The sequence below is a fragment of the Camelus bactrianus genome, chromosome 18 (genome assembly GCF_048773025.1).
Source record: "Camelus bactrianus isolate YW-2024 breed Bactrian camel chromosome 18, ASM4877302v1, whole genome shotgun sequence".
NCBI lineage: Eukaryota > Metazoa > Chordata > Mammalia > Artiodactyla > Camelidae > Camelus > Camelus bactrianus.
In genome coordinates, this window is record NC_133556.1 from 25,298,698 (window position 1) to 25,322,015 (window position 23,318).

At 49.3% G+C, this 23,318-nt stretch overlaps 2 protein-coding genes across 12 annotated transcripts in view; one reads left to right on the plus strand and one right to left on the minus strand.

The window, feature by feature from the left end:
- The window catches only part of PPL (periplakin), an 88,098-nt gene extending 82,293 nt beyond the window's left edge, over window positions 1-5,805 (plus strand). For 5 of the 6 annotated variants that reach the window (XM_074346345.1, XM_074346348.1, XM_010949777.3 and 2 more), the window contains 4 exons: window positions 151-234; window positions 894-1,010; window positions 1,513-1,605; window positions 2,324-5,805. In XM_074346345.1, the coding sequence (XP_074202446.1) occupies window positions 151-234; window positions 894-1,010; window positions 1,513-1,605; window positions 2,324-4,993 (2,964 nt within the window). In that variant the 3' untranslated portion in view covers window positions 4,994-5,805. The remainder of the gene's footprint in view (window positions 1-150; window positions 235-893; window positions 1,011-1,512; window positions 1,606-2,323) is intronic. The other variant, XM_074346346.1, reaches the window with a different exon arrangement.
- Window positions 5,806-5,958: 153 nt separating this feature from the next.
- Window positions 5,959-23,318, minus strand: part of UBN1 (ubinuclein 1) — a 37,300-nt gene continuing 19,940 nt past the window's right edge. Inside the window, exons 10-18 of one of the 6 annotated variants that reach the window (XR_012500373.1) lie at window positions 22,997-23,115; window positions 22,721-22,849; window positions 22,403-22,546; window positions 16,789-16,839; window positions 16,650-16,692; window positions 14,349-15,566; window positions 10,351-10,594; window positions 8,272-10,077; window positions 5,959-8,097 (exon numbers count right to left, since the gene is read on the minus strand). Coding sequence is in view for 5 of the 6 variants with exons in the window: in XM_010949772.3 (XP_010948074.1) it covers window positions 9,698-10,077; window positions 10,351-10,594; window positions 14,349-15,566; window positions 16,650-16,692; window positions 16,789-16,839; window positions 22,403-22,546; window positions 22,721-22,849; window positions 22,997-23,115 (2,328 nt within the window). In the remaining variant the exon portion in view is untranslated. Of the gene's footprint in view, window positions 10,078-10,350; window positions 10,595-14,348; window positions 15,567-16,649; window positions 16,693-16,788; window positions 16,840-22,402; window positions 22,547-22,720; window positions 22,850-22,996; window positions 23,116-23,318 lie in introns of all 6 variants that reach the window. The other 5 variants (XM_045512693.2, XM_010949775.3, XM_045512694.2 and 2 more) reach the window with 5 other exon arrangements.

Here is a 23,318-nt window from a genome sequence, read left to right on the forward strand (position 1 = left end):
CAAATGCTACAAAAGTGTCAGCAAGGAAGCCATTCATTATACCTTGTGCTACAGAAGAGTAATTTCAGACTTCAAGGAATCCAGCTACTCTATCAAGGTTTTTTTGGGGGGGTTAAGTTTTTTATTTTTAACGTCTGTGTTGTCTTACAGAACCTGCTAGATGAAATAGCAAGAAGGGAACAGGAAGTCCAGCAAGTCCATGCCCACTCGCAGCAGTACCAGCAGGCCGTCAAGGTGAGAGCTGCACGGCAGGGCCTCCTCCCCCAGCCCAGCCCCCTCAGGCGCGGCTGGCGGCCCCCAAACTGGGAAAGTGAAGGCACTAGGCATCGAGTACCATGAAAGGGCTTTCTACTGTTTGAATGAAGCAGTAACTGGGGGCATTTATCCTAAAGGAAAAAAGACAAAAGAAGAAGAGTGTGGGATAAACAAAGGCATAGTAAAACAGCATTATTTACACTAGCAAAACAGACAAACTAGAACGAACTTAAATTCCGACAGCAGAGGAACAGCTAGCTAAATTATCATCCAAGCACTTGATGGATGGTAAAGTCCCCAAACTGATGCACAGGAGGGCTAGGAGGGGGCAACGTGAGAAAAGGCTTACCGTACAGAATTAATAGAAGAAAGCAGAATGTCACATTCTCTAGGCCAGGGAAGGCCTGGAGGGAGCACTTTTTGGGGATGGAGGGAGACTGCACCTACTTTTTCTTGTCTCACATGTTGTTTGGGGACGTAGCTCTGTCGTGTTGATGTAGCGATGGTTCTCAAAACTTCCTGGCAGTCAGAACAGGGTGCCGCTGAGTGGGAGACCTTTGCAGTCAGCTGGAAAGGGTGTAAAAACATTTTGGTCTCAACAGCTCTTGTGTGCCCTCTGTCATGTCTCTCTCACCCAGGACTACGAGTTAGAAGCAGAGAAACTAAGGTCCCTTATCGACTTAGAGAATGGAAGGAGCAGCCACGTGAGCAAGAGGGCCAGGCTCCAATCCCCTGCCACCAAAGTGAGGGAAGAGGTGAGCTCCACGCACCAGGCCTTCTTGGAGCGCCCCGCTCCAGAGCTCAGCATGCAGGCCTCAGAGGCAATACACAATAGGGAAACGGGGCCAAGAGCCCTACTGGATGCGAAGAGGTCCGATAAGAGAGGCTAATGAACTTATTCTGGGGCAGTGACACGGATGTGCCTCGAAAGAGCATGCTGGGGTTATCTGTGCCAGAGCCCCAGACGGGAGGCTCCCCTTTCCCCTGTGAAGCACGCAGGGACGCACGGAGGGCCGACGTTACCAGTTCCTTCTGTACATGAGCGCATTAAGGCTCAGACAGAGACCTGCTCAAGGTCACTGGGGATTCAAACTTCTGACTCTAAATCCAGTTTTTGATCTAGTAGGTGAGGCCGCAGTAGAACTCCAGGTAGGAAGGGGCAAGAACCATACCCTCTGTCCTCAAATGCCAGACTTTCCAAACACCATCCAGCTGACTTCCCGCACAGCCTGCTGACTCCTGGCTGCTCTCCTGCAGGAAGCGGCACTTGCCGCCAAGTTCACTGAAGTTAATGCCATCAGCAGACAGAGGCTGCAGAATCTGGAGTTTGCGCTGAATCTCCTGAGACAGGTAATGGATCTTAGGAAGGAATACTACTCAAACGTGTTCCAACAGGTGGGAAGTAACTCATTCTGCCTCAAACAGCCTGTGAAGCAGGGGGCGTGTGCCCTGCTAACAGGGCTGGGCAGCCCTGGGTGCCCACGCTCCTACTGACATGAGTCTCACCCACGTGTCCCGTCCTACAAGAATTTGCCGAGTACCTAGTAAAAGGTAACTTATTTTTAAAAGTCTGTAACATTTATGACAGCACCCTAATAGTAAGAAACTGGAAGCAACTCCGTGTTCATCAGCAGTGGGTGCCTACCTAGGCCAGGGTCCGTCCACACGATGGAAAAGGATGGAGCCGCCACACGACAGGGCAGCACCCTCTGCACTGCCACGGATTCTCCTAAGTGCAAGGACCAGGGTGCAGAGCAGGGACCACTGTTAGTGCAGAAAAAATAAATGTATTGCCTGTAAAAATATGTGTCTCACAGATGACAGGTGTCCTGTAGGAACAGGACCAGGGGTGACAGACGGCCTTTGTTTCACACTCTTCTGTGGTTTTAAAATATTTCCCCAAATGCAGTTAAACGAGTTGTTCACTGGAGCCTCAGACTCCAGTGAACCTGGCACTGAGGGAGCCCCTTGAGGGTCTCAGGACAACCATTCCAACCTGTCCGCAGGTGGCCAGGTGGGAGCAGGCCGCGCGAGTCCAGCTAACCATGCACTGTCTTCCCCTTCCCAGCAGCCGGAGGCAGGTGTGAGCCGCGAGGCCCTGCCCGGGAGCAAGCAGGGCTCGGGAGCGGAGGAGACGTGGAAGATTCAGAAGGAGCTGGACGAGGAGACCGAGCGGAGACAGCAGCTGGAGAACGAGGTCGAGAGCGCCCGGGAGGAGATCCGGGCTCTGCAGAACCAGAGCCCCCAGGAAGCGGTGGTGAGGAAGGAGGTGCTCAAGAGGGTGCCAGACCCCGCTCTGGAGGAGAGCTTCCAGCAGACGCAGCGGACCCTGGCGGAGGAGCAGCACAAGAACCGGCTGCTGCAGGAGGAGCTGGAGGCACTGCAGCTGCGGCTGCGCGGCCTGGAGCAGGAGGCCAGGGACGGCGGGCAGGAATACGTGGTCAAGGAGGTTCTGCGCATTGCGCCGGACCGAGCCCAGGCCGACGAGGTCCTGAGGCTGAGGGAGGAGCTGGAGGAGCTGCGGCGGCAGAAGGGCACCCGGGAGGCTGAGGCCCTCCTCCTGCAGCAGCGCATCGCGGCCGTGGCCGAGGAGAAGAACCGGGCGCAGGAGAAGGTCACGGAGAAGGAGGTGGTGAAGCTGCAGAACGACCCCCAGCTGGAGGCGGAGTACCAGCAGCTGCAGGAGGCCCAGCAGCGGGAGAACCAGCTCAGGGAGAAGCAGGAGGAGGAGCTGAGCTTCCTCCAGGACAAGCTGAAGAGGCTGGAGAAGGAGCGGGCCATGGCCGAGGGCAAGATCACCGTCAAGGAGGTGCTCAAGGTGGAAAAGGACGTGGCAACTGAGAGGGAGGTGGGCGACCTCCAACGCCAGTACGAGGATGAGGCCGCCAAGATTCGCGCCAACCAGAGGGAGAAGACGGAGCTGCTCCGAAAGATCTGGGCATTGGAGGAGGAAAACGCCAAAGTGGTCGTGCAGGAGAAAGTGCGGGAGATCATCCGGCCAGACCCCAAGGTGGAGAGCGAGGTGGCCAACCTCCGCCTGGAGCTGGTCGAGCAGGAACGCAAGTACCGGAGGGCCGAGGAGCAGCTGAAGAGCTACCAGAGCGAGCTGGAGGCGCTCCGGAGGCGGGGCCCCCAGGTGGAAGTCAAGGAGGTGACCAAGGAAGTCATCAAGTACAAGACTGACCCCGAGATGGAGAAAGAGCTTCAGAGACTCAGGGAGGAGATTGTCGACAAGACCAGGCTCATCGAGAGGTGCGACCTGGAGATCTACCAGCTGAAGCAAGAGATCCAGTCCCTGAAAGACACCAAACCGCAGGTGCAGACCAAGGAGGTGGTCCAGGAGATCGTGCAGTTCCAGGAAGACCCCCAAACCAAAGAGGAGGTGGAGTCTTTGAGGGCCCGGCTGTCAGAGGAACAGAAGAAGCAAGTGGACCTGAAGAGGGAGAGGGCGTCCCAAGAGGAGAAAATCAAACAGAAGGAGGAGGAGCTTTCCCAGGTGAAGGAGAAGGTGGTCCAACAGGAGGTTGTCAGGTACGAGGAGGAGCCAGGCCTGCGGGCTGACGTGAGCGCCTTCACCGAGAGCATCGATGCCGAGCTGCGGCAGATTGACAGCCTCCGCGGGGAGCTGCGGCGGCTACAGCGCCGGCGCGCCGAGCTGGAGCAGCAGCTGCAGGAGCTGGAGCGCGAGCGGCAGGCGCGCAGGGAGGCCGAGCTGGAGGTGCAGCGCCTGAAGCAGCGGCTGGCCCAGCTGGAGGAGGAGGGCGGGGAGGCCCGGGAGAAGGTGACCCTCAAGCAGAAGGTGGTGCTGCAGCAGGACCCCCAGCAGGCCCGGGAGCACGCCCTGCTGTCCCTGCAGCTGGAGGAGGAGCGGCACCGGCGGCAGGTCCTGGAGAGCGAGCTGGAGACCCTGAGGAGGAAGCTGGAGCAGCTGGAGAAGATGGAGGTCAAGGAGAAGGTGGTCTTCTCCGAGAGCGTCCAGGTGGAGAGAGGGGACACCGAGCAGGAGATCCAGAAGCTCAGGAGCAGCCTGGAGGAGGAGAGCCGGAGCAAGCGGGAGCTGGACGCGGAGGTGAGCCGGCTGGAGGCGAAGCTGTCGGAGCTGGAGTTCTCCAACTCCAAGTCGTCCAAGGAACTGGACTTCCTCAGGGAAGAAAACCACAAACTGCAGCTGGAGCGGCAGAGCCTGCAGCTGGAGACCCACAGGCTGCAGTCGGAAATCGAGATGGCGGCGGTGGAGACTCGGGACCTGTGGAGTGTGACGGGGTCGGCGGTGGACCCCGGGGCGCAGCTCGACTCCAGGCTGTGGTCCCTGGAGCGGGAGCTGGACGACCTCAGGAGGCTCTCCAGAGACAAAGACCTGGAGATCGACGAGCTGCAGAGGCGCCTGGGCTCCGTGGCCGTCAAGCGGGAGCAGAGGGAGAACCACCTGCGGCGCTCCATTGTGGTCATCGACCCCGACTCGGGCCGCGAGCTGTCCCCGGGGGAGGCCCACCGGGCTGGCCTCATCGACTGGAACATGTTTGTGAAACTCAGGAGCCAGGAGTGCGACTGGGAGGAAATCTCGGTCAAGGGTCCCACCGGGGAGTCCTCTGTGATCCACGACAGGAAGTCTGGCAAGAAGTTCTCCATCGAAGAGGCCCTGCAGAATGGAAGGCTGAGCCCTGCCCAGTACGACCGCTACGTCAACAAGGACATGTCCATCCAGGAGCTGGCCGTCCTGGTGTCTGGACAGAAGTAGGCACGGCCCTGCCCTCAGCTTCCTGGAAGCAGACGCCGGCTCTCTCCTGCCCAGCAACCTCCTTGGTGTCTCCTCTCCCTGGCCCCATGCAGAGCCCAGCACATTCCCCCCCCCCCCAGCTGTCAAGCTGCTCAGAGCACAGCTCACACGGGCCAAACCATCATCTGACCCAGTGAGTGACCTGCATCCTCCTCTGATGATTCAAACCCGTGGTGCCCCTCTCTTTTCTCCCTTTTCCCACACACTCCCATCAGCAGACTCTGTGACACCTGGAAGCGACTGAAAACTGCAAAAGCACAAGACAACAGGGGCAGACAGGCCCGCCCCATGCAGCACTGGCCTTCGCGCCCAGCGGGGGAAACTTGAGGGCAGACAGGCCTCCCCTCCACAACTTTCCCTTCAGCAGTGCTGGCCCCCAGGGCTGCCAACCTGCGTGCATGCCCCTCTGGGATGCTAGCTGCGCTGACTTTTCCATCCGAGGCCTCCAGGTGAGACAGATCTTGGCTCTACAGCGTGTGGACCTGGTGCTCGGGTGAAGCCTAACCATCAAGCCAGACTGTCCCAAGAAAACGCGCCATCAGAAGTCTGTCCGTGGTTCTGAAATTACTCTCCTAGTGGGCAGTGTTGTTGTTAGTCTTAGCTTCGGTGCCTAAGTCCTGCTTACTATCTCACTGGCGTTTGGTAGACTCCACACTTGATTTTTCATCAAATGAATTTTGGGCTCTCTATATCTCATGTATTATGTAAGAAAATGGCAAGCAATAGGGAACTATTTATAGGGCGAAAATAAACACCTGGTGGCTTGATTCTAATTTCATGTTGTGTTTCTGCCTCTTTTGCATGTGAGGCTTATTCCCCAAACCCCTCCTGGCTTTCAGCCAAAATGGATGCACCCCACATACCAGCTCCTAAGGGAGGAAGAACTGCCTGCAAATATGGTAAAAAGGAATGAATGAGAGACGATGTTTTGGAAATCTTGAAACAATTTATTGAGTTGCTTTATACAAGATTAACAATTTCCACACCGCCCCCAACACCAACATAGTCGCTGCACAAAAGCCACAGCCCTCTCACATCCAAGAAATGCCCCGGCAAGGAAAGCCCTGCAGCGCCGTGGCCGCGAGCCCGCTCCGCCCGCGGACCTGCCTTGCCATGGCTTTTTAAGTCATTCACTCTTTCATTACCACAAATAAAGCATCAACAAGGAAAAGAAACCTCATAAACTCCCCATCAAAGAAACGTTTCCCTGAGGCAAGAGGCATCACTAGATTCCTAAGGAGGAGGGTGTCCTGCTCCAGCGGCACGCTCAGTGGCACCCGGGAGGAGGGGCACGGCAGGGGAGGGCGCGGGGGCTCCCACGGCTCAGCCTGCACGGACGGCCTCTGCACGGCTCTGAGCTCAGCGATACAAATCTCTTCTTTGGCTCTTTTGCTACTACCTAAGACTATTCTGTAAACAAACTGGAAACCCAAGTTGCAAAAAATATATGTAATAAAGGGATAAGGAATCCACTTAGCCCAATGTGAACACGTGTTGGTTCTTATGTAAAAAAGAAGTTAGAGCAGAGGCCTGGCCGACTAGCTGGCAGAGGTCTTGCTCCCCTGGAAACTGGGCAACCCCTAGGTCAATCGTGAGTTACTGAGCGCTGTACCCTGGGAGTCAGGAACCAAAAGAGCTGCCTGTGTCTCCACACAGGCGTACATTCTGACGAGGCTGTTTACTCTCAACATACTTGAAATCACTCAGCTGCAGCAGTCAGTTCAGACTTCACAGGACAAGCAAGTGCCCTAAAAATCCTAGTGAAGCAGCCACTGGCTGAGTGAGAACAGTGTGACGACTTGAGCTCTGGGTCACTGTCCTAGTCTGTCTCTGACGTCCTCTCAAGCTCATCAGCACGTCACCCTTAAGTCAATGCACAGCCCTGCTGCCTGGAAAGCCAGGACCTCAAGGCCTGTTTCTACACAGCAGACGCTTCACAGAGGCCTGTTCCTGCAGCTCCGCCTGAGAATGGTTTCTAAATAAACTGGAATGTCTACCTGTGACTTGGAACCCCTCGCATCCTCAGCCCTCGAAGAGATGAAGAAGGGCCTTGAGGCTCTGCAGTCTGCCTGCATGAACTGTGGAGAAACCAATGGGGCCCTGGCTGAACTGGGACCTGGGATTTGGGGCCCAGATGACCTTCAAGTCAGGATGGCACAGATTATGATGTGCAACCATAAAAAACCCAATTAAATAAAACTGGCTATGTCTTAAGTACAGCCATATCTTTAAAAAAGGTCTTCATCTGAGATCCACTCAGAGCTGAATGGATGTGTGTCTGATTCTGCTCCACCATAAAGGCACTGGAATTATGTCTTCCTAGGAACAACATGACGTGCGAAGAATAGTCCCATTCTATCCAATGCATTTAATGGTAAGGATGAAAACTGAGCCAAAAATAAGTGTCTTCTAAAAACCCTACCACAGTTGTTGAATCTACAAAGGCCTTTTCTCTAAAAGAGCTTCACGGTCACGTTCAGTGGAGAGACTGGCCCCCACAGTGCAGGGGTCGGGTGTTCGGAGTGCTCTTCAGAGAACAAGGAAAGTCTCCCAGCTGCGGCGTTGGCCAGCTTGGTCCTGTTGGGCACACAGCCTGAGGGTGGAGGGGCACCACGACCATCCAGGGACCCCACGGCAGCCAGAAGGAGCCCCTGACCAGTAGGGCACCATGAGGTACTCTGACCGAATGCGAGGGGTCGGGCCGATCTGAAGCACAGGTGCACCCCCGCCCTGCCTGGCACTAGAGCTCCGAACACGACCTAGCGTGCCCCCAGGCTAGCGCTGCCCCCACAACGATTGTCCGCAGCAGAGCCACGAGGCCCGGAGCACCAGGCCGCTCAGGGCCTCCAGAGAAGCACGGGGCTGCTCCCCACACTGAAGGCACATCACGTGTGCCCAGAGACGCTGCACTCAGCGCTCACGCCCTCTCCGGGAGACAACCAACGGCAGAAGGAGCATAGTCATTATCCAGCTTCCGAGACCTCCTTGTTCAGCTTCTAGCCTCTCCTCCGAAAGTCACAACTTCCGGGGTACACTGGGCCCTTTCCCATGAAGCTGAGAAGCATCTGGAAAAGAGTAGACAAAAACCGAACACAAGTCTTTCAGGAGCTGTGACTCCCCGGAGGCAGCAGTAACCAAACCTCAAGGAGATGACTTCTTAAATAGCAGGAGCCCCTGAACACTGAGTGTTCTAAGGCTCCAATGCCGCCCGGCTACCTGAGCTCGCTGCTCCTGCGTACCTGTGTGTGCGGCCACCGCAGGGGTGACCACTGGCGGGGTACCCCGGTCACAGGGCCACAGCTCTGCTGCGCACCGGGCCGCGTTCTCAGCTACGGCCACTGACCCGTGGCGGGCAGACTCGGTGGGGACGCCTGAGGAGCACGCTGAGCGCCCACGCCAACAGAAGACCCTCAGGTCCTCTAAGCACTAGCTCAGAAGCACAGGCATTCTTAGTCCACACAGGAAAGAAGGCGAAGCAGACACCAGTCACAGCTGGGTGGAGCAGACAGCTTTTCTTTACATCCAGGTACTCCTGCAACGTGAGGAACGTCGCAGGGAGAGACGTTCAAATAGCCCATTTCAGCACGGATGCTTCTCTGACGGCTTTTTAATACTCACAGGAAAACCAGGAAGGAAATGCTACATGAAAATGCTTTTCCCTTTTCTGGTAAAGATGCCACAGACCAGTGGTCATGTTTCCAAATGGCTCTTTGATAATCTTCTGTTTGAAAGAGTGTCCCCAAAAGGAAACAGAAGCGGGGCAATCTCTTTCAAAAGCCACAGCTCCTGCCTGAATGGCGAGAGCTGTGACCACCAGCTTGTGGAGTCATCCCCTGTACCTGACGCTTCTCCAGAGGAAAAGGGAGTGATTGCTGATCCTGGCTCAGCCTCCCAGTTTCTTTCTCTGAAGAAGCAACAATTCTGCCTTGGGGATTTATGATCCATTCTTGCACCCAGATGGCCTCTGGCGTTCACTACAAACACATGAGCCTCAGGACACGGGGCCAAAGCTCTCGGTGCGGCACACCCAGCTGGGCAGCTGCCCACGGTCCCAGGCCACCAGGGCTACCCCAGACTCAGCTTCCCGAAGACTGGCTCTCCCCTGACCAGTACAGCCCCCGCTCGTTTCTGGAGCAGGTTGAGAGAAGTAAGAAGAGCACCGGGCTAAACCTAGATCCCTTGAGGGCGCACAGCAGCACTGCCTTAAGCAGGCCTAGGAGCCAAGAAGCCTCGCTCCCAGGACAGAGTGAGGCAAACCGCTCACCACACAGGTGCCGGCCCAGGGCATCTGAACCCTCTTCTCACAGCTGTAAACCCAGGGCTTGCAGAGGGCCCTTTCTGGAGCCACTGTTCTATGGGGAGGAGAGGCAAGGGAAGAAAGGGAAAGCTGCCTCAGTCCAGTCACGTCCCACATCTCTGCGTTCATGTCTGGACTGAACTGAAAGCATCTCCTCTCGTGGATACACGCTGACGTCAGAGGTAAGGGTCCCTCCTGAAGCCACTGTCACCTGTCGCTGCTACGTGGACTTTCCCTTTCACTTTAACTAAGCTGAGAGAGTCTGCTGTTAGCTGGCACCACCTGGAAGGGGAAGCCGTGAGAACTGAAAGGCCTGCAGTGCCCCAGCGAGCCCTCGGGCAATCAGCACCATGACCCTTCTAGTCCTGCTAACTGAAGAGGAAAGGCTGAGCTAAGGGGTGGGAAGTCCTTAGCCTTGCACACAGGCCACCACGACATCCTCTGTGATCACACTGGGTAGGGCGGGCCTGGAAAACGTCAAAAGCTGTAGGAGCCTGTGTCATTCTGAGTACCCACAGAGCCAGAGCCTCAGAGGACAAACCAAGACAACACGGTGATAACAAGGTGCAGACATCGAAATCCTTGGCAGCAGACAAGGCCTCTGCCGGGGGAGGGGCATGGCCCATCGTGCGTGTGGCACCGACCACCTGGGAATTACCTGGCAGGCTCTGCGGGATGTGAGTGGACACGGCGGGGTGTGGGACAGGCGCTGCGCGGGGCGGGCTGGAGTGCAAGCCAGCCAGGAGACCTGAGAGAAAACAGAGGAGGGAGAGAAGGACAAAGCGCACACACTGAGGACGAGGAGGAGAGCAGCCTGGGCGCTGAGCCCCAGACGACCTACTGGACCAGTTCTGGGTGGAAACTCCAAAGGGGCTCAGTACAGTCCCCGGGAAGGCTGCCCATGGTCACACACCAGACAGATACAGGAACCCAGCACGTGACAACAGGACTCGTGGGTCACACACAGACACTGGGGCACATGGCGTACCTCCAGCGTGAGGGAGGAAGGAGACACACTTACTGTGGCTGAGGCCGTGGTGGAACGTCCCGGGTGCAGGGCCTGTGACGATGGCATCCTTGGAGACCCCTGACTTGGCAGGGGAGTCGGCGCTAAAGGAGAATACATGGAGGGGAAGCTGGGAGATAATCCCCAGGGGGTTCGAGTTCAAGGTCCCGGGCAGCTTTGGGCTGCCTGCCTTGTAGGACGAAGACAGCAGATTTAAGGGTGAGGAGCTGGTCAGCAGCACAGCCCCACTCGTTCCTTTCTGGGGAAGAAGCACACACAGGGGTCAGAACTGCAGCCCTGCCCACAGCTCACTCACAGACCAAACTGACGGGGGGTGGGACGGGTCAGGGAACACACCCATGGGTACATCAGCTGCCCCTTCTGAAGGCATCCCCTCCACTGCAGCCCCAGAGGAGGGCAGGCTCTGTAAATTGGCACAGAACAGCTCCCAGCACAGAGTTCATTTTAAAAAGCAGGTATTCAAAACCAGACAAGACACTATCTAGACAAAAAAAAGAAAGAAAACTGCAGCCCAGTTTCTTTGATGAATATAGATGCAAAATTTCTCAACAAAGTATCAGCAAACAGAATTCAACACATTAAAAAAAGTTCATACACTACAATCAAGTGGGGTTCATCCCAGGGACACAAGGATGGTTCAGCACATGCAAATCAGTCAAAACGATACACCACATCCACAAAAGGAAGGACAAGAACCATATGACATCTCAATAGACGCAGAAAAAGCTTTTGACAAAATTCAATATCCATTCATGATTAAAAAAAAAAAAACTCTTACAAAGTGGGCACAGAGGGAACATACCTCAACATAATAAAAGCTGTTTATGACAAACCGACAGCCAACATAATACTCAATGGTGTCAAGTTGAAAGCCTTCCCACTAAAATCTGCAACAGGACAGCGATGCCCACTCTCACCACTGCTATTCAACATAGTACTGCAAGTCTTGGCCACAGCAATCAAACAAGAAAAAGAACTAAAAGGGATCCAAATAGAAGGGAAGAGGTAAAACTGTCACTACATGCAGAATGACATGACACTATATACAGAAAGCCCCAGACTCCATACAAAAACTACTAAAGCTGATAAACAAATTCAGCAGGGTAGCAGGATGCAAGATTAACATACAGAAATCTGTTGCATTTCTTTACACTAACAGTGAAATATCAAAAAAGGAAAGTCAAAAAAAAAATCCCTTTTAAAAATTGTATCAAAAAAAAAATACTTAGGAATAAACCTGATCAAGGAGGTGAAAGACTTATAGGCTGAGAGCTATAAAACACTGATAAAGGAAATTAAACATGACTTAAAGAAATGGAAAAATATCCCATGCTCTTGGATAGGAAGAATCAATGTTGTCAGAGTGGCCGTACCACCCACAGCAATCTACAGATTTAATACAATCCCTATCAAATTATCCAGGACATTTTTCACAGAACTAGAACAAATAATACTAAAAAAAATTTTTTTTTCAAATGGAGGTGTTAAGGATTGGACCCAGGACCTCAGGCATGCTAAGCATGCACTCTACCACTGAGCTATACCCAGTACCCAATCCTGAAATTTACATGGAATCACCAAAGATCCAGAATTGCCAAAGCAATACGGAAGAAAAAGAACGAAACCGGAGGCATAACCCTCACAAACTTCAAAAAATACTACAGAATGATAGTAATCAAAACAGTGGGGTATTGGCACAAAAACAGACACATGGATCAATGGAACAGAATGGAGAGCCCAGAAATAAACCCACACACCTATGGTCAATTAATCTTCGACAAAGGAGGCAAGAATATACAATGAAGAAAGACAGTCTCTTCATCAAGTTGTGCTGGGAAAGCTGGACGGCTGTATGTACATCAATGAAATTACAACACTCCCTCCCACCGTACACAAAAATAAACTCAAAATAGCTTAAAGACTTAAACATAAGACAGCACACCATAAACCTCCTAGAAGAGAACATGGGAAAAACATTCTCTGATACAAATACTAGCAAACAAACCAAAGCAACAGAAATAAAAGCAAAAATAAACAAATGGGACCTAATTAAACTTATAAGCTTTTGCACAGCAAAGGAAACTATAAATGAAATGAAAAGACAACCTACGGACTGGGAGAAAATATTTTCAAATGATTCAACTGATAAGGACTTAACTTCCAGAACATACAAACAGCTCATATAACTCAACACAAAAAATAAACAATCCAATCAAAAAATGGGTAGAAGATCTAGACATTTCTCCAGTGAAGACCTACAGATGGCTAATAGGCACATGAAAAGATGTTCAATAGTGCTAATTATTAGAGAAATGCAAATCAAAACTACAATGAGGTATCACCTCACATTGGTCAGAATTGGCATCGTTAAAAAGTCCACAAAGGATAAACACTGGAGGTGTGGAGAAAAGGGAACCCTCCTACACTGTTGGTGGGAATGTAATTTGGTGCAGCCACTATGGCAAACAGTATGGTGACTCCTTAAATAACTAAAAACAAGAGTTACTATATGATCCAGCAATCCTACTCCTGGGCAAATATCCAGAAGAAACTCTAACTCAAAAAGATATATGCACCCAAGTGTTCAAAGCAGCACCATTTACAATAGCCAAGATGTGGAAGCAGCCTAAATGTCCATGAACAGATGACTGGCTAAAGATGTTGTGGTATATATTTATACAATAGAATACTACTCATAAAAAAGAATGAAATACTGCCATTTGTAGCAACAAGGATGGACCTAGAGATTATCATCTGAAGTCAGAAGGAGAAAGACAAATACCATGTATCACTGATACGAGGAATCTAAAAAAATGATAGAAATGAACTTATTTACAAAACAGAAACAGACTCACAGACATAGAAAACAAACTTGTGGTTACCAAAGCAGAAGGGGGTGGGGAGGGATAAATTAGGAGTCTGGGATTGGCAGATACAAACTGCTATATATAAAATAAACAACAAGTTCCTACTGTATAGCAGATGGAACTATATTCAATATCTTGTAATAACCTATAATGAAAAAAATTAAGACTATATATATATATATATATATATATATATAACTGAATCACTATGCTCTACACCAGAAACACAACATTGTAAATCAACTATACTTCAATTAAAATAAATAAAAAAAAAATGAAAAGCAGGTATTGAATGTGCCTCCTTTGTGCAAGAAAGGGAAGAGTATCATATACAGACACCCACAAATACAGGTAATATGTGAATGTATGCACTAATATACATAAAACATACACATACATTTGTATGTATTAATCTTTGTTTTAAGAAAGAAATAGGGAAAAAACCTGGAAACTAAGGAATGCAGTTACAGGGGCTGCAGGAGCAGGGCAGAGACAAATGAACCCTTGCTGAACATACCTTTCTATAGCTTTGTCCTTTGCAACCACATAGTTGTCTTATATGTTGGAAAAATAGAGGAAAAAAATCTCTCATTTCCCCAACTGCATCCAAACTTCTTTTAATTACCCACAGGCAAGTGAGGCAAGCCTCACTAACCACTGGACTCTGTCAAATCACCTGTGTCTGACCTGCAGAGTCTTTCCAAACCCAATCAAAACAACCACTCTTAGAAGGTACTGATCTTCCTGGGGCAGGAACATCTCCACAGAACTAATGGTCGGAGACACAGTGTTAATCTCACTTAGTTGCTTGGAGAGATGGACAGGTAGGAGGCTATGGAAGGAAAGCTTCCTGGCTCTTTCTACATCACCCACACCCACAGCCTCCCTGCAAACACGGTGCTGACTAGTCCTTTCCCTCCGCTCGTCCTAAGGAGACGTTTGGGGCTCTCCTGGGATTCCTGCCACCAGAACAGTAAAGACTTGAAAACAGGAAGCCCAGTTCTCCTCCCGATTTCCAAGCTCTGTTCCTGACCGCCAGTGTCAGACCTCACTCTCTGACCAGGGCAAGGCAAGCAGCCCTGCCTGTCCTCAGGGCCCCTAGGAGCTGGGCTGCGTGGTACTCACTGGCAAGGAGGTAGACGATGTCACGCTGCTAACTGCACTGGGCTTCAGGGAGGAGGTCAGTAACTTTGCCACTCCCTGGGTCCCACCGCTAGAATCTCCATTTGGACCACCGGGAGGGGCCACCAGGGTCAGCTTCTGGGAAGCAGGCGTTTTTTTCACTCCAGAGCCTGGGGCAGGTCGGCTGGTGGGCTGCCCTGTGGAGGAAGGCTGCACACCAGGGAGCAGGTTCCCGGATGTAGAGCTCTGGACCGGTGTTCCTCCGGAGGAAGAGCTGCCAGAGGAAACCCCATGTTTGGACAGAGAGCCAGCAAAGGGACTGTTTTTGTAAGACGGCCCTGAAGAGCTGGCTGGGTGCTGTTTTGCTGGATGGCTCAGCGCAGCGGAGGACGAAGCTGGCGTCTTGTGAGAACTGCTGCTGGAGGCTGGCGTTCCTCCTGAGCAGGCCGGTGTGGAGGGATGGAAGCTCTGGCCTTTGGTAGCTGTCTTGACAAGCTGGAGGAGGGACCGGTGACACTGAGGAGAGGCAGGCTTTGGGCCCTGGAGCTTACCGACAAATGGCGTTGTGGGGGTGAAGCTCTTCTGCTGAGTGCCTGCATGAAAGACTTTGACCTGGGAGCCAGGCACGGGAGCTACTGCCTGGGCTGCGTGAGACGTCCGTGGCAAACCGTGGTGCTTGGCTTTGGATGGGTGCACTTCTGACAGGCCTTTGCTAAGGGGACCCTGACAGGACAGCTCTTTGTAGCCAGAACTCTCTGGTTTTTTCTCCTGAGAGGACTGCCCCAGTGCCAGAGCCTGTTCAGCCAGAAAATTGAGGGGTGACTGCAAGGAGCTAGAGGGTGGTGGGGCAGAAGGGCTGGGCTTCGGAAAGTTCCTTTTTTCTTCCGTACATAAAACACCTGCAACTTTCTCTGCAGGCACTTTCGAGGGTGCAGGCAGTGTGAACTCAGAGCTCCCGCTGGCTCTGCTATTCAGTGCAGCCAGTTCCTTGGACACAGCCTCCAACGACGAGGCTGAATTACGGATCAAGTCTCCATCCAACGAGTCCTCCAGGTTGATAGGAGCAGGATTAGCAAGGCTGCCAGACGCCTGGGACGAGAGCTCCCTGTTCGCAGCTCCAGTACTCAGGCCTCCTCCCAGGTGTTCTGAAGGCAAAGCAAGGGGGCTGCCAATCTGGCCTGATGGGACGGAAACCTTTTTATCAGGCTTAGTAGATGGTTCCTAAAGGAAAGCAGAAAGGCTGTTTAGAAACGTCCAAAGATGCCAACACTGGCCCTGCTGTGAGAACACAAGCGTGAGAATACAAGACAAAGAAGCAGGCCTTCCTGTGCAATCACAGAGCAAGGTAGGAAGAGAGCAGGTGCCAGGCCTGCGTGGATCTGGACCACCTTCTGCACAGGGCTGGGGCTGGGGCTGGGCTGACCCAAGCACGCACACGTACACCAATGGGGAAACTCTTCGTGCTGCTTCTGAAAAAGTACAAAACTCGAAAAAGGAGACGCTCCCCTTACTGGCCCTCACACTAGCTCAGTGCTCCTAGCTGCAAGCACAAAGTGCTGTGTGGCACAGGGACTGCCTTAGTTTCCTTCCCCTCCTTGGTCTTCCCAGCACTCGTCCCCTCAGGGGGCTCAGAAGCGGGGCCTGCCCCATCACTCTCGCTGCCCAAGCAACGCTGCAGGAGTTCAGCATACACTAAGGAAAAACTGATCTGCGTGGTCATTCCCTCAGACTGTTCAGGTATGCTAGAGGGCACTACAAAGCCTCAGGAACAGGCAAAAATTTAGTGAAACGGCAATTTTTCCTGCACGGAGAGATCTCTGCAACATCGAAGTCATTTCAGTCTCTAGTTTCCAAGCATCGCACACACCCCCATGTCTGCCAGGTCTACTCGACAAAGCCTCCCATCCTGCCCAGGGCAGCTCCAGCTTAACCTGCACTTGGCTAGCAGGGTGCTCTTCCATAAGAGATTATGAGAATTCACAGTGCAACGCCTTCACATCTGCAAGGGCTCACTGCTCCTCAGAGGGCTGTCAGGGAGACCTCACTTAGTCCCACAACAGCCCCAGGAACTGGCCAGATGGGTGCTGTTTCCTAGAACTGAGGCTGGAGGGCCCTAGTGGCCCAGCTCAGGTCTCTCCTTCCAACCCAAGGGCCCTCCTATGGGCCAGGATGCCTCTTGGTACAACCTCAAGAGTGCCATCCTGAAGATCTGTGCCCCAGACCAGGAAAGCTCAGTGAGCTTCCAGGAGCATGGCTGCAGAGAGATAAGAACAGATGGCACATGACCTGGGCAGGCTGACTCACCTTCACCTTCATTTTGGAAGAGACCATGACTTTCTTCTTGGCCCTGTTCAAAGGAATGAACACAGGAAAAGTTTAGAGGAGATTCATGAAGGAGATAAAACCCCACAGTCCTGACAAGTGAAAACGCTGAGACACTCACAGGATTGATGTCACGTGCCCGTGGCCTCGTCTGCTCTCCTTAAACAGAGTCCTGGAACAAACAGAACACTAGGAGGTTTGCACAAGTCCCCTGAAAGCAGACTGCCCCCAGAACCTTCCTACCTCCCTAGCAGTGAGTGCCTGTCACTCACTAAATGTCGGCAGGCTAGTGAGAGGGCCCAGAGTAGCTGCAGGGGGCCCCTGAAAGCCAAGGACCTAGGATTCACCAAAAACGCCATGGCTTTGCCCCCAAACCTCTTGTGATGATTATTTTTTCCCCTAAAGGCAGGTATACTTTCCTTATTGCCTATTCTCATCATCTCCAAGAGTAAAATGTGAAGTGACCCATGGCATATCTTTTCCCCGAGAAACTCAACAGAAGTTTCTTTATGCCCTTCCCTATGTACCTTCAGGAGTCCAGTCTATAAGGTGAGAAGAGCAATTCTATTTAAAGGGACACAGAGACAAGAAAAGGCTCCAAGACTTGTCCAACCCACAGAAGAACCAGGCCCAACCAAGAGCACTAGCCCCAAGAGCAAGATCCTGGGAACATGGCCAAGTAGGAAGCACTAGGAATGGTCTCCCAACCTGGGCAACAACTACCCCGGCAGAAGCTGTCTACTGGAACTATTCTGGAATTCTGTTCAAGTCTGTTTAAGGCTTGTAACTTCTAGGGGATGACCTAGATGGGTAAATGGTGGTTAATTTCAGTCAGTTTCAGCTCTCAGCACAGCAGCAGCTGCCCTTCCCCCACCGGGTGTTCCTGGAGAGCTTGCAGGAAGGAGGGTGAGCAAAAAGGACCCCGTCCTCCAAAGATGAGGGGTTGGTGCTCTGAAGACTGATCGCTGCTTCTGGTCACAGGTGCAGAGAGGCCACCACCATGGTTGCTGCCCCTCCCCAACTGCTGCAGCACCTGCCCCACTAGCTGAAGTGACCAGCCAGGGGATTTAAAGGACTGGGACCCCTTTTTAGCCCTCTTCTTCTTCTTTTTTTTTTTTTTTCCACTTTTCCCTTCAGGAGTCAGACATTAAAGACTAAAACATCAAAAAAAAAAAAAAAAAGGCAAAAACTGCACACATGGGGAAAATTAGAAAGTGACTGTGTATGCCCAAGCAGAAGCTCAGAAGAGACCTAAGAATAACACATGACGATCACCCCTCAGGCTGAGTGATCCAGAGACAGCCTGCAACATCAAAAACATACAAAAACAATGTAAAAAAAGCAGCAAACCCCAGGGAAGGGAGAGAATCCGATTTCCAGAGTTACCACGTTAGTAGATTCAAATGTGCAGTGTTCAATAAAAAAAATCACAATGCACACGGAGAAACAGTAAATTATGGCCCATTCAAAGGGAAAAAAACCACATCAGCAGAAACTGTCCCTGAAAAAGACCAAACAGCAGACACACTACACAAAAACAATTGTTTTAAAGATGCTCAAAGAACTGCAGGAAGATGTAGAGAAAGTTAAGAAAATAATGTGTGAACGAAATGGAAATATGAATAAAGAGACAGGAAACCTAAAAGGAAATTCTGGAGCTGAAAAGTATAATAACTGAAGTGAAAACTTCACTAGAGGGCTTCAAAGGCAGACTTTAGCAGGCAGAAAAAAGAAACAGTGAACTTGAAACAGAACAATGAAAATCATCAAGTCTGAGGAACAGAAAGAAAAGACTGAAGAAAAGTGAACAGTCTAAGGGACCTGTGGGATACCACCAAGCAGACACACCCCCCCTCACATAGCGTGGACGTCTCAGAAGGATGAGAGAAAGAAAGGGGTCCAGAGAAGAGTGGAAGAAATAGTGGCTGAACACTTCTGAAATGTGAAAACAAGTGATACAAATGTGAATACATGAATACGAACAATCCAAGAAGCTCGATGAACTCCCAATAAGATGAACTCAGAGACCCACACCAAAACACATTACAATCAAACTTTCAGAAGCCGGAGCCAAAGAGAAAATATTGAAAGTATCGAGAGAGAATTGAATCACCACATACAAGGGATCCCAATAAAATGATCAGCACATTTCTCATTAGAAACTTTGGGGAGGCGGGTGGGAAGGGATAAACTGGGAATTCAAGATTTGCAGACACTGATTGGTATATATAAAATAGATAAACAAGTTTATGATGTATAGAACAGGGAAATATATTCACTATCTTGTAGTAGCTTATAGTGAAAAAGTATGAAAATGAATATATGTATATTCATGTATGACTGAAGAATTGTGCTGTACACCAGATTTTGACACAACATTGTAAACTGACTACACCTCAATTAAAAAAAAAAAACTTAAAAAAAAAAAGAAAAGAAACTTTGGAGGCCAGAAGACAGTGGACTGATACACTCCAAGTACTTAAGAAAAAAAAAATACTGTCAAGCAAGAATCCTGTATCTGACAAAACTGACCTTCAAGAGTTAGGGAGAAGGGAGAAAAAAAAAAAGAGTGAGGGAGAAATTAAGTCATTCTCGGATAAATAAAAGCTGAAGGAGTTCATGATCTAAAAACCTACGGTGTAAGAAATGCTCCAGGATCCTGTGGGTGAGATGAAAGGCCACAGGCAAAGCCGTCTGCACAAAGATCTCAAAAATGTTAGCACGTGGCCATTATAAAAGCTAGTGCCATTGTAACACTGGTTTATAACCACACTTTTTGTCTTCTACATGATTTAAGAAACTAATACATTTAAAGAAAAAAATTAGTTTAAAGCTAATGTTTGGTTTGTGACTCCTAATCTTGTTTTCTACGTAATTTAAGAGGCATTTAAAAAAATTATTAGTTTATGTTTTGGGGACACAATGTATAAAAATGGAGTTTTGTGACAGCAATGGACAGCTGTCAGGGAGCAGAATTCCTGTATGTTAATGAACTTACAGAAGTAAGTCCCTCCTTATCAGTCATGACTTTGAATGTAAACGATTCAACACTGTAATCAACTACATGGTGTCTACAAGATCCAAAGACAAGAACAGATTGAAAGTAAAAGGATGGAAAAGATACTCCGTGCAAATAGTTATCAAGAGAGCAGAGGCAGCTATATTAATATCAGACAAAACAGACTTTAAATCAAGGAAAGTTTCCAGGAGATAAAGAAGGTTCAATACAGCAAGAAGATACAACAATTATAAACATGCATGCATTTGACAGACCATTAAAATATATGAAGCAAAAACTGATGGAACTGAAGGAAGAAATAAACAGTTCTACAATAAAAGCTGGAGACTTCAATACCCTTCACAAAAATGGATAGAACAACCAGACAGAAGACAAATAGAGGACTTAACACAATAAACCAATGAATCTACTAGACAGGTATAAAACATTCTATCCAACAACAGAAAATACATTCTTCTCAAGTGCACATAGGACATTTCCCAGGATAGACCACATGTAAGGCCATAAACGAACTCACCATAGATTTCAAAAGACATACAGTATACAAAGCATCTTCTCTGACCACAATGGGATGAATTCAGAAATGAATAACAAAAGGAAAACTAACAAAATCGTGGGGAAATAACAAATGGCAGATTTACTAGACAAAAACAACTTTTAACAACACACTTTTAAACAATCAATGGATCAAAGAAGAAATCACAAGGGAAATTAGAAAACACTTAAAAGATGAATGAAAATGAAAACACAACATACCAAAACCTATGGGACACAGTGAAAAGTAGTGCTAAGGGGGGAAATTTATAGCTATTAATGCTTACATTAAGAAACAAGACTTGCAATAACCAATAATGGAAAAGAATCTGAAAAGGAATATGTATCTATATATACATATTACTGAATCACTTTATTACACACCTGAACCTAATACAACATTGTAAATCAACTATACTTCAGTAAAAAGTTGTTTGTTCTGGGGGAAAGAAAGTTGTTATTAATAAGGTGCATTTTAAAACAAGCAAACAAAAAGAGACAAGAAAGGTATCAAATCAACAATCTAACTTTACAACTTAAGGAACCAAAAAAGAAGAACTAACCCTAAAGCTAGTAGAATCAGGGGTATAATAAAGGTTAGAGCAGAGATGAACAAAACAGAGGATAAACATGGTTACAGGTCTGTTCAAGTTTTCTGTTTCTTTGTGATTTAGACTGTAAGTGTTTTGTTTCTAGGAATTTGCCCATTTCATCTAAGTTGAAAGACACTATCCATAGAGTAAAAAGGTAACCCAGAGAACAGGAGAAAATATTTGGAAATTATGTATCTGGTAAGGGATTAATATCCAGAATATACAGTGAACTCCTAAAACTCAACAACAAAAAACAAGCAAATTGATTCAAAAATGGGTAAAGGACTTGAATATACATTTCAGCAAAGAAGATACACAGATGGCCAGAAAGTACGTGAAAAGATGCTCAACATCTTTAGTGAAGTGCAAATCAAAACTACAGCGAGACACCACCTCATACCCACTAGGGAACCAAAACACAAAATCAAGTGTTGGTGAGGACGTGGAGAAACTGGAAGCCTGTGTACTGCTGGTGGGAATATAAAAAGGTAACAGCCACTGTGAAAAACATTATGGTGGCTCCTCAAAAAATTCAACATAGTATTACCATATGGTCAATACTTCCAGGTCTGGGTATATCAGGTGAAAGAACTAAAAGTAGGGTCTTGAAGAGATATCTGTACGCCCATGTTCAAAACAGCATTACTCACAACAGCTTAAACGGGGAAGCAACACAAGTATCTTCAACTGATGAAATGGTAAGCAAGATGGTGTATATACATACAATGGAGTATCAGTCAGCCTTAAAAAGCTACAGCATGGCTGAACCTTGAAGACATTATGCTAAGTGACTTAAGTAAGCCAGTCACAAAAAGACAAATGCTTTGTATGGTTCCACTTACATGAGGTACTTAGAGCAGTCAAAGTCAGAGACAAAGTAGAATGGTGTCTGTGGTAGAGAGGGAAGTGTGGAGTCACTGTTTAATGGGTACAGAGTTACAGTTTTATAAGATGAAAAGAGTTCTGGAGATGTACGGTAGTGATGGTTGCACAACAATGTGAACGCGTTTACCACCACCGAACCGTACACTTCAAGACACTAAATTTTATGTTAAGTGTATTTCACCACCCCCACACACAAATTTTTCTTTTAAACAACACTAGCTCCAGGTAACTTCCTCTGTGTACTGCAGACGTAGTCTGTTCCTGGGAAGCTACATAACAAAAAATAGCCTGTGAGGGAAAAAAAAGCCTGGCACTTAACTCCAAGAAGTAGTCAGCCCTGCTACTTGCAAATAAGACTTCTGTTTGGAACATTATAATGTTCCCAACGTGGATCTGTCTCTCAGCTTCCGGTAGGAGCCCTTACCTCAGAGGAGGAAAGGGCAGACTAAGGTGGGACGAGCATGCAGCCAATCTGAACTGAAGCAGGACAGAAAAATGACAGACGAAAGAAACCCCACAGATAACTGCCCTCTTCTGGGGAAGATAGAGAAGCACCTGTCCCCCCTCCCCGGCCCGGTTACTCAGGAGAGATCAGTGTTGAGGCCACTAGACAGTGACTCTGAGGGAAGGGCTCTGTTGGACTGGCACAGAAGCAGCACCCAAATGTCTCTTTGCCGCAAGAACATTCCACCGTGGGCCCTCACCTGGCCTGCATCCAGCCTTTGGGCCAGAGAGGTTTGACCTCAGCATCCAGAAACGCCTTCACATAGTCCTCCCAGGACTGGGCCTTGCTCCTCTCCAGGTCATAGCTCTCCAGCTTGATCTTCACCACCTGACAGAGCAGCTCCCTGAGGAGTGGGCAGAAGTCAGAAACTGCAAACTATGCCGAAAGTTTCTTCAAGGTTTCAATCCTGTGCTTTCAGCAGCCCTGACTGAAGTAAATGACTCTAACCTTCATTAGAAATACTCAGACCTTGGCCCCACACGCCCTCCCCTGAGGCAAGCTCCCAGTTTGGGCACACCTGATTTCATCGTTCCACTGGAACTTCTTCCGGGGCCCCATTATCCTCCTGCCCCCCTTTTCTTCATCTTCTTCCTCATCAGAACAAACCCGTTCTCTCTGCTCCTTGTCTTTCTCCTCTTCCAGCATCCTAGGGGGTGGACAGAATAAGTAGGACCCTTAGGTCACCACAGAGCTGCTTCCTCCTGCCCCCAACTCCTGCCCCTCCCCATTCCGGCCTCAGGACTTCTAAGAAAAGGAGGTGAGAATGCTGAAGGGAGCCATGGGACACACTTACTTAGCGACCTTGGCTTGGGTATGTGCCTGGCATTCATCCTGGTACTTGGCCATCTGCTCTGGCATCGCCCTGCCAATGGCTTCCTTAAGCTTCTGGAGAGGCTCCTTCAGACGCCCCCCCTATGCAGAAAGCAGGACATATCACAAGTCTGGTTTATGCATCACATTTTTTGTTTTTGTTTCAAGCTTGTTTTTTTTTTTAATTTATACATTTATTTTACAACACCATATTTTTAAAACTGAACTATAGTTGATGTACAATATTATACGTTACAGGAATACAATATAGTGATTCACAAATTTTTAAAGGTTATACTCTATTT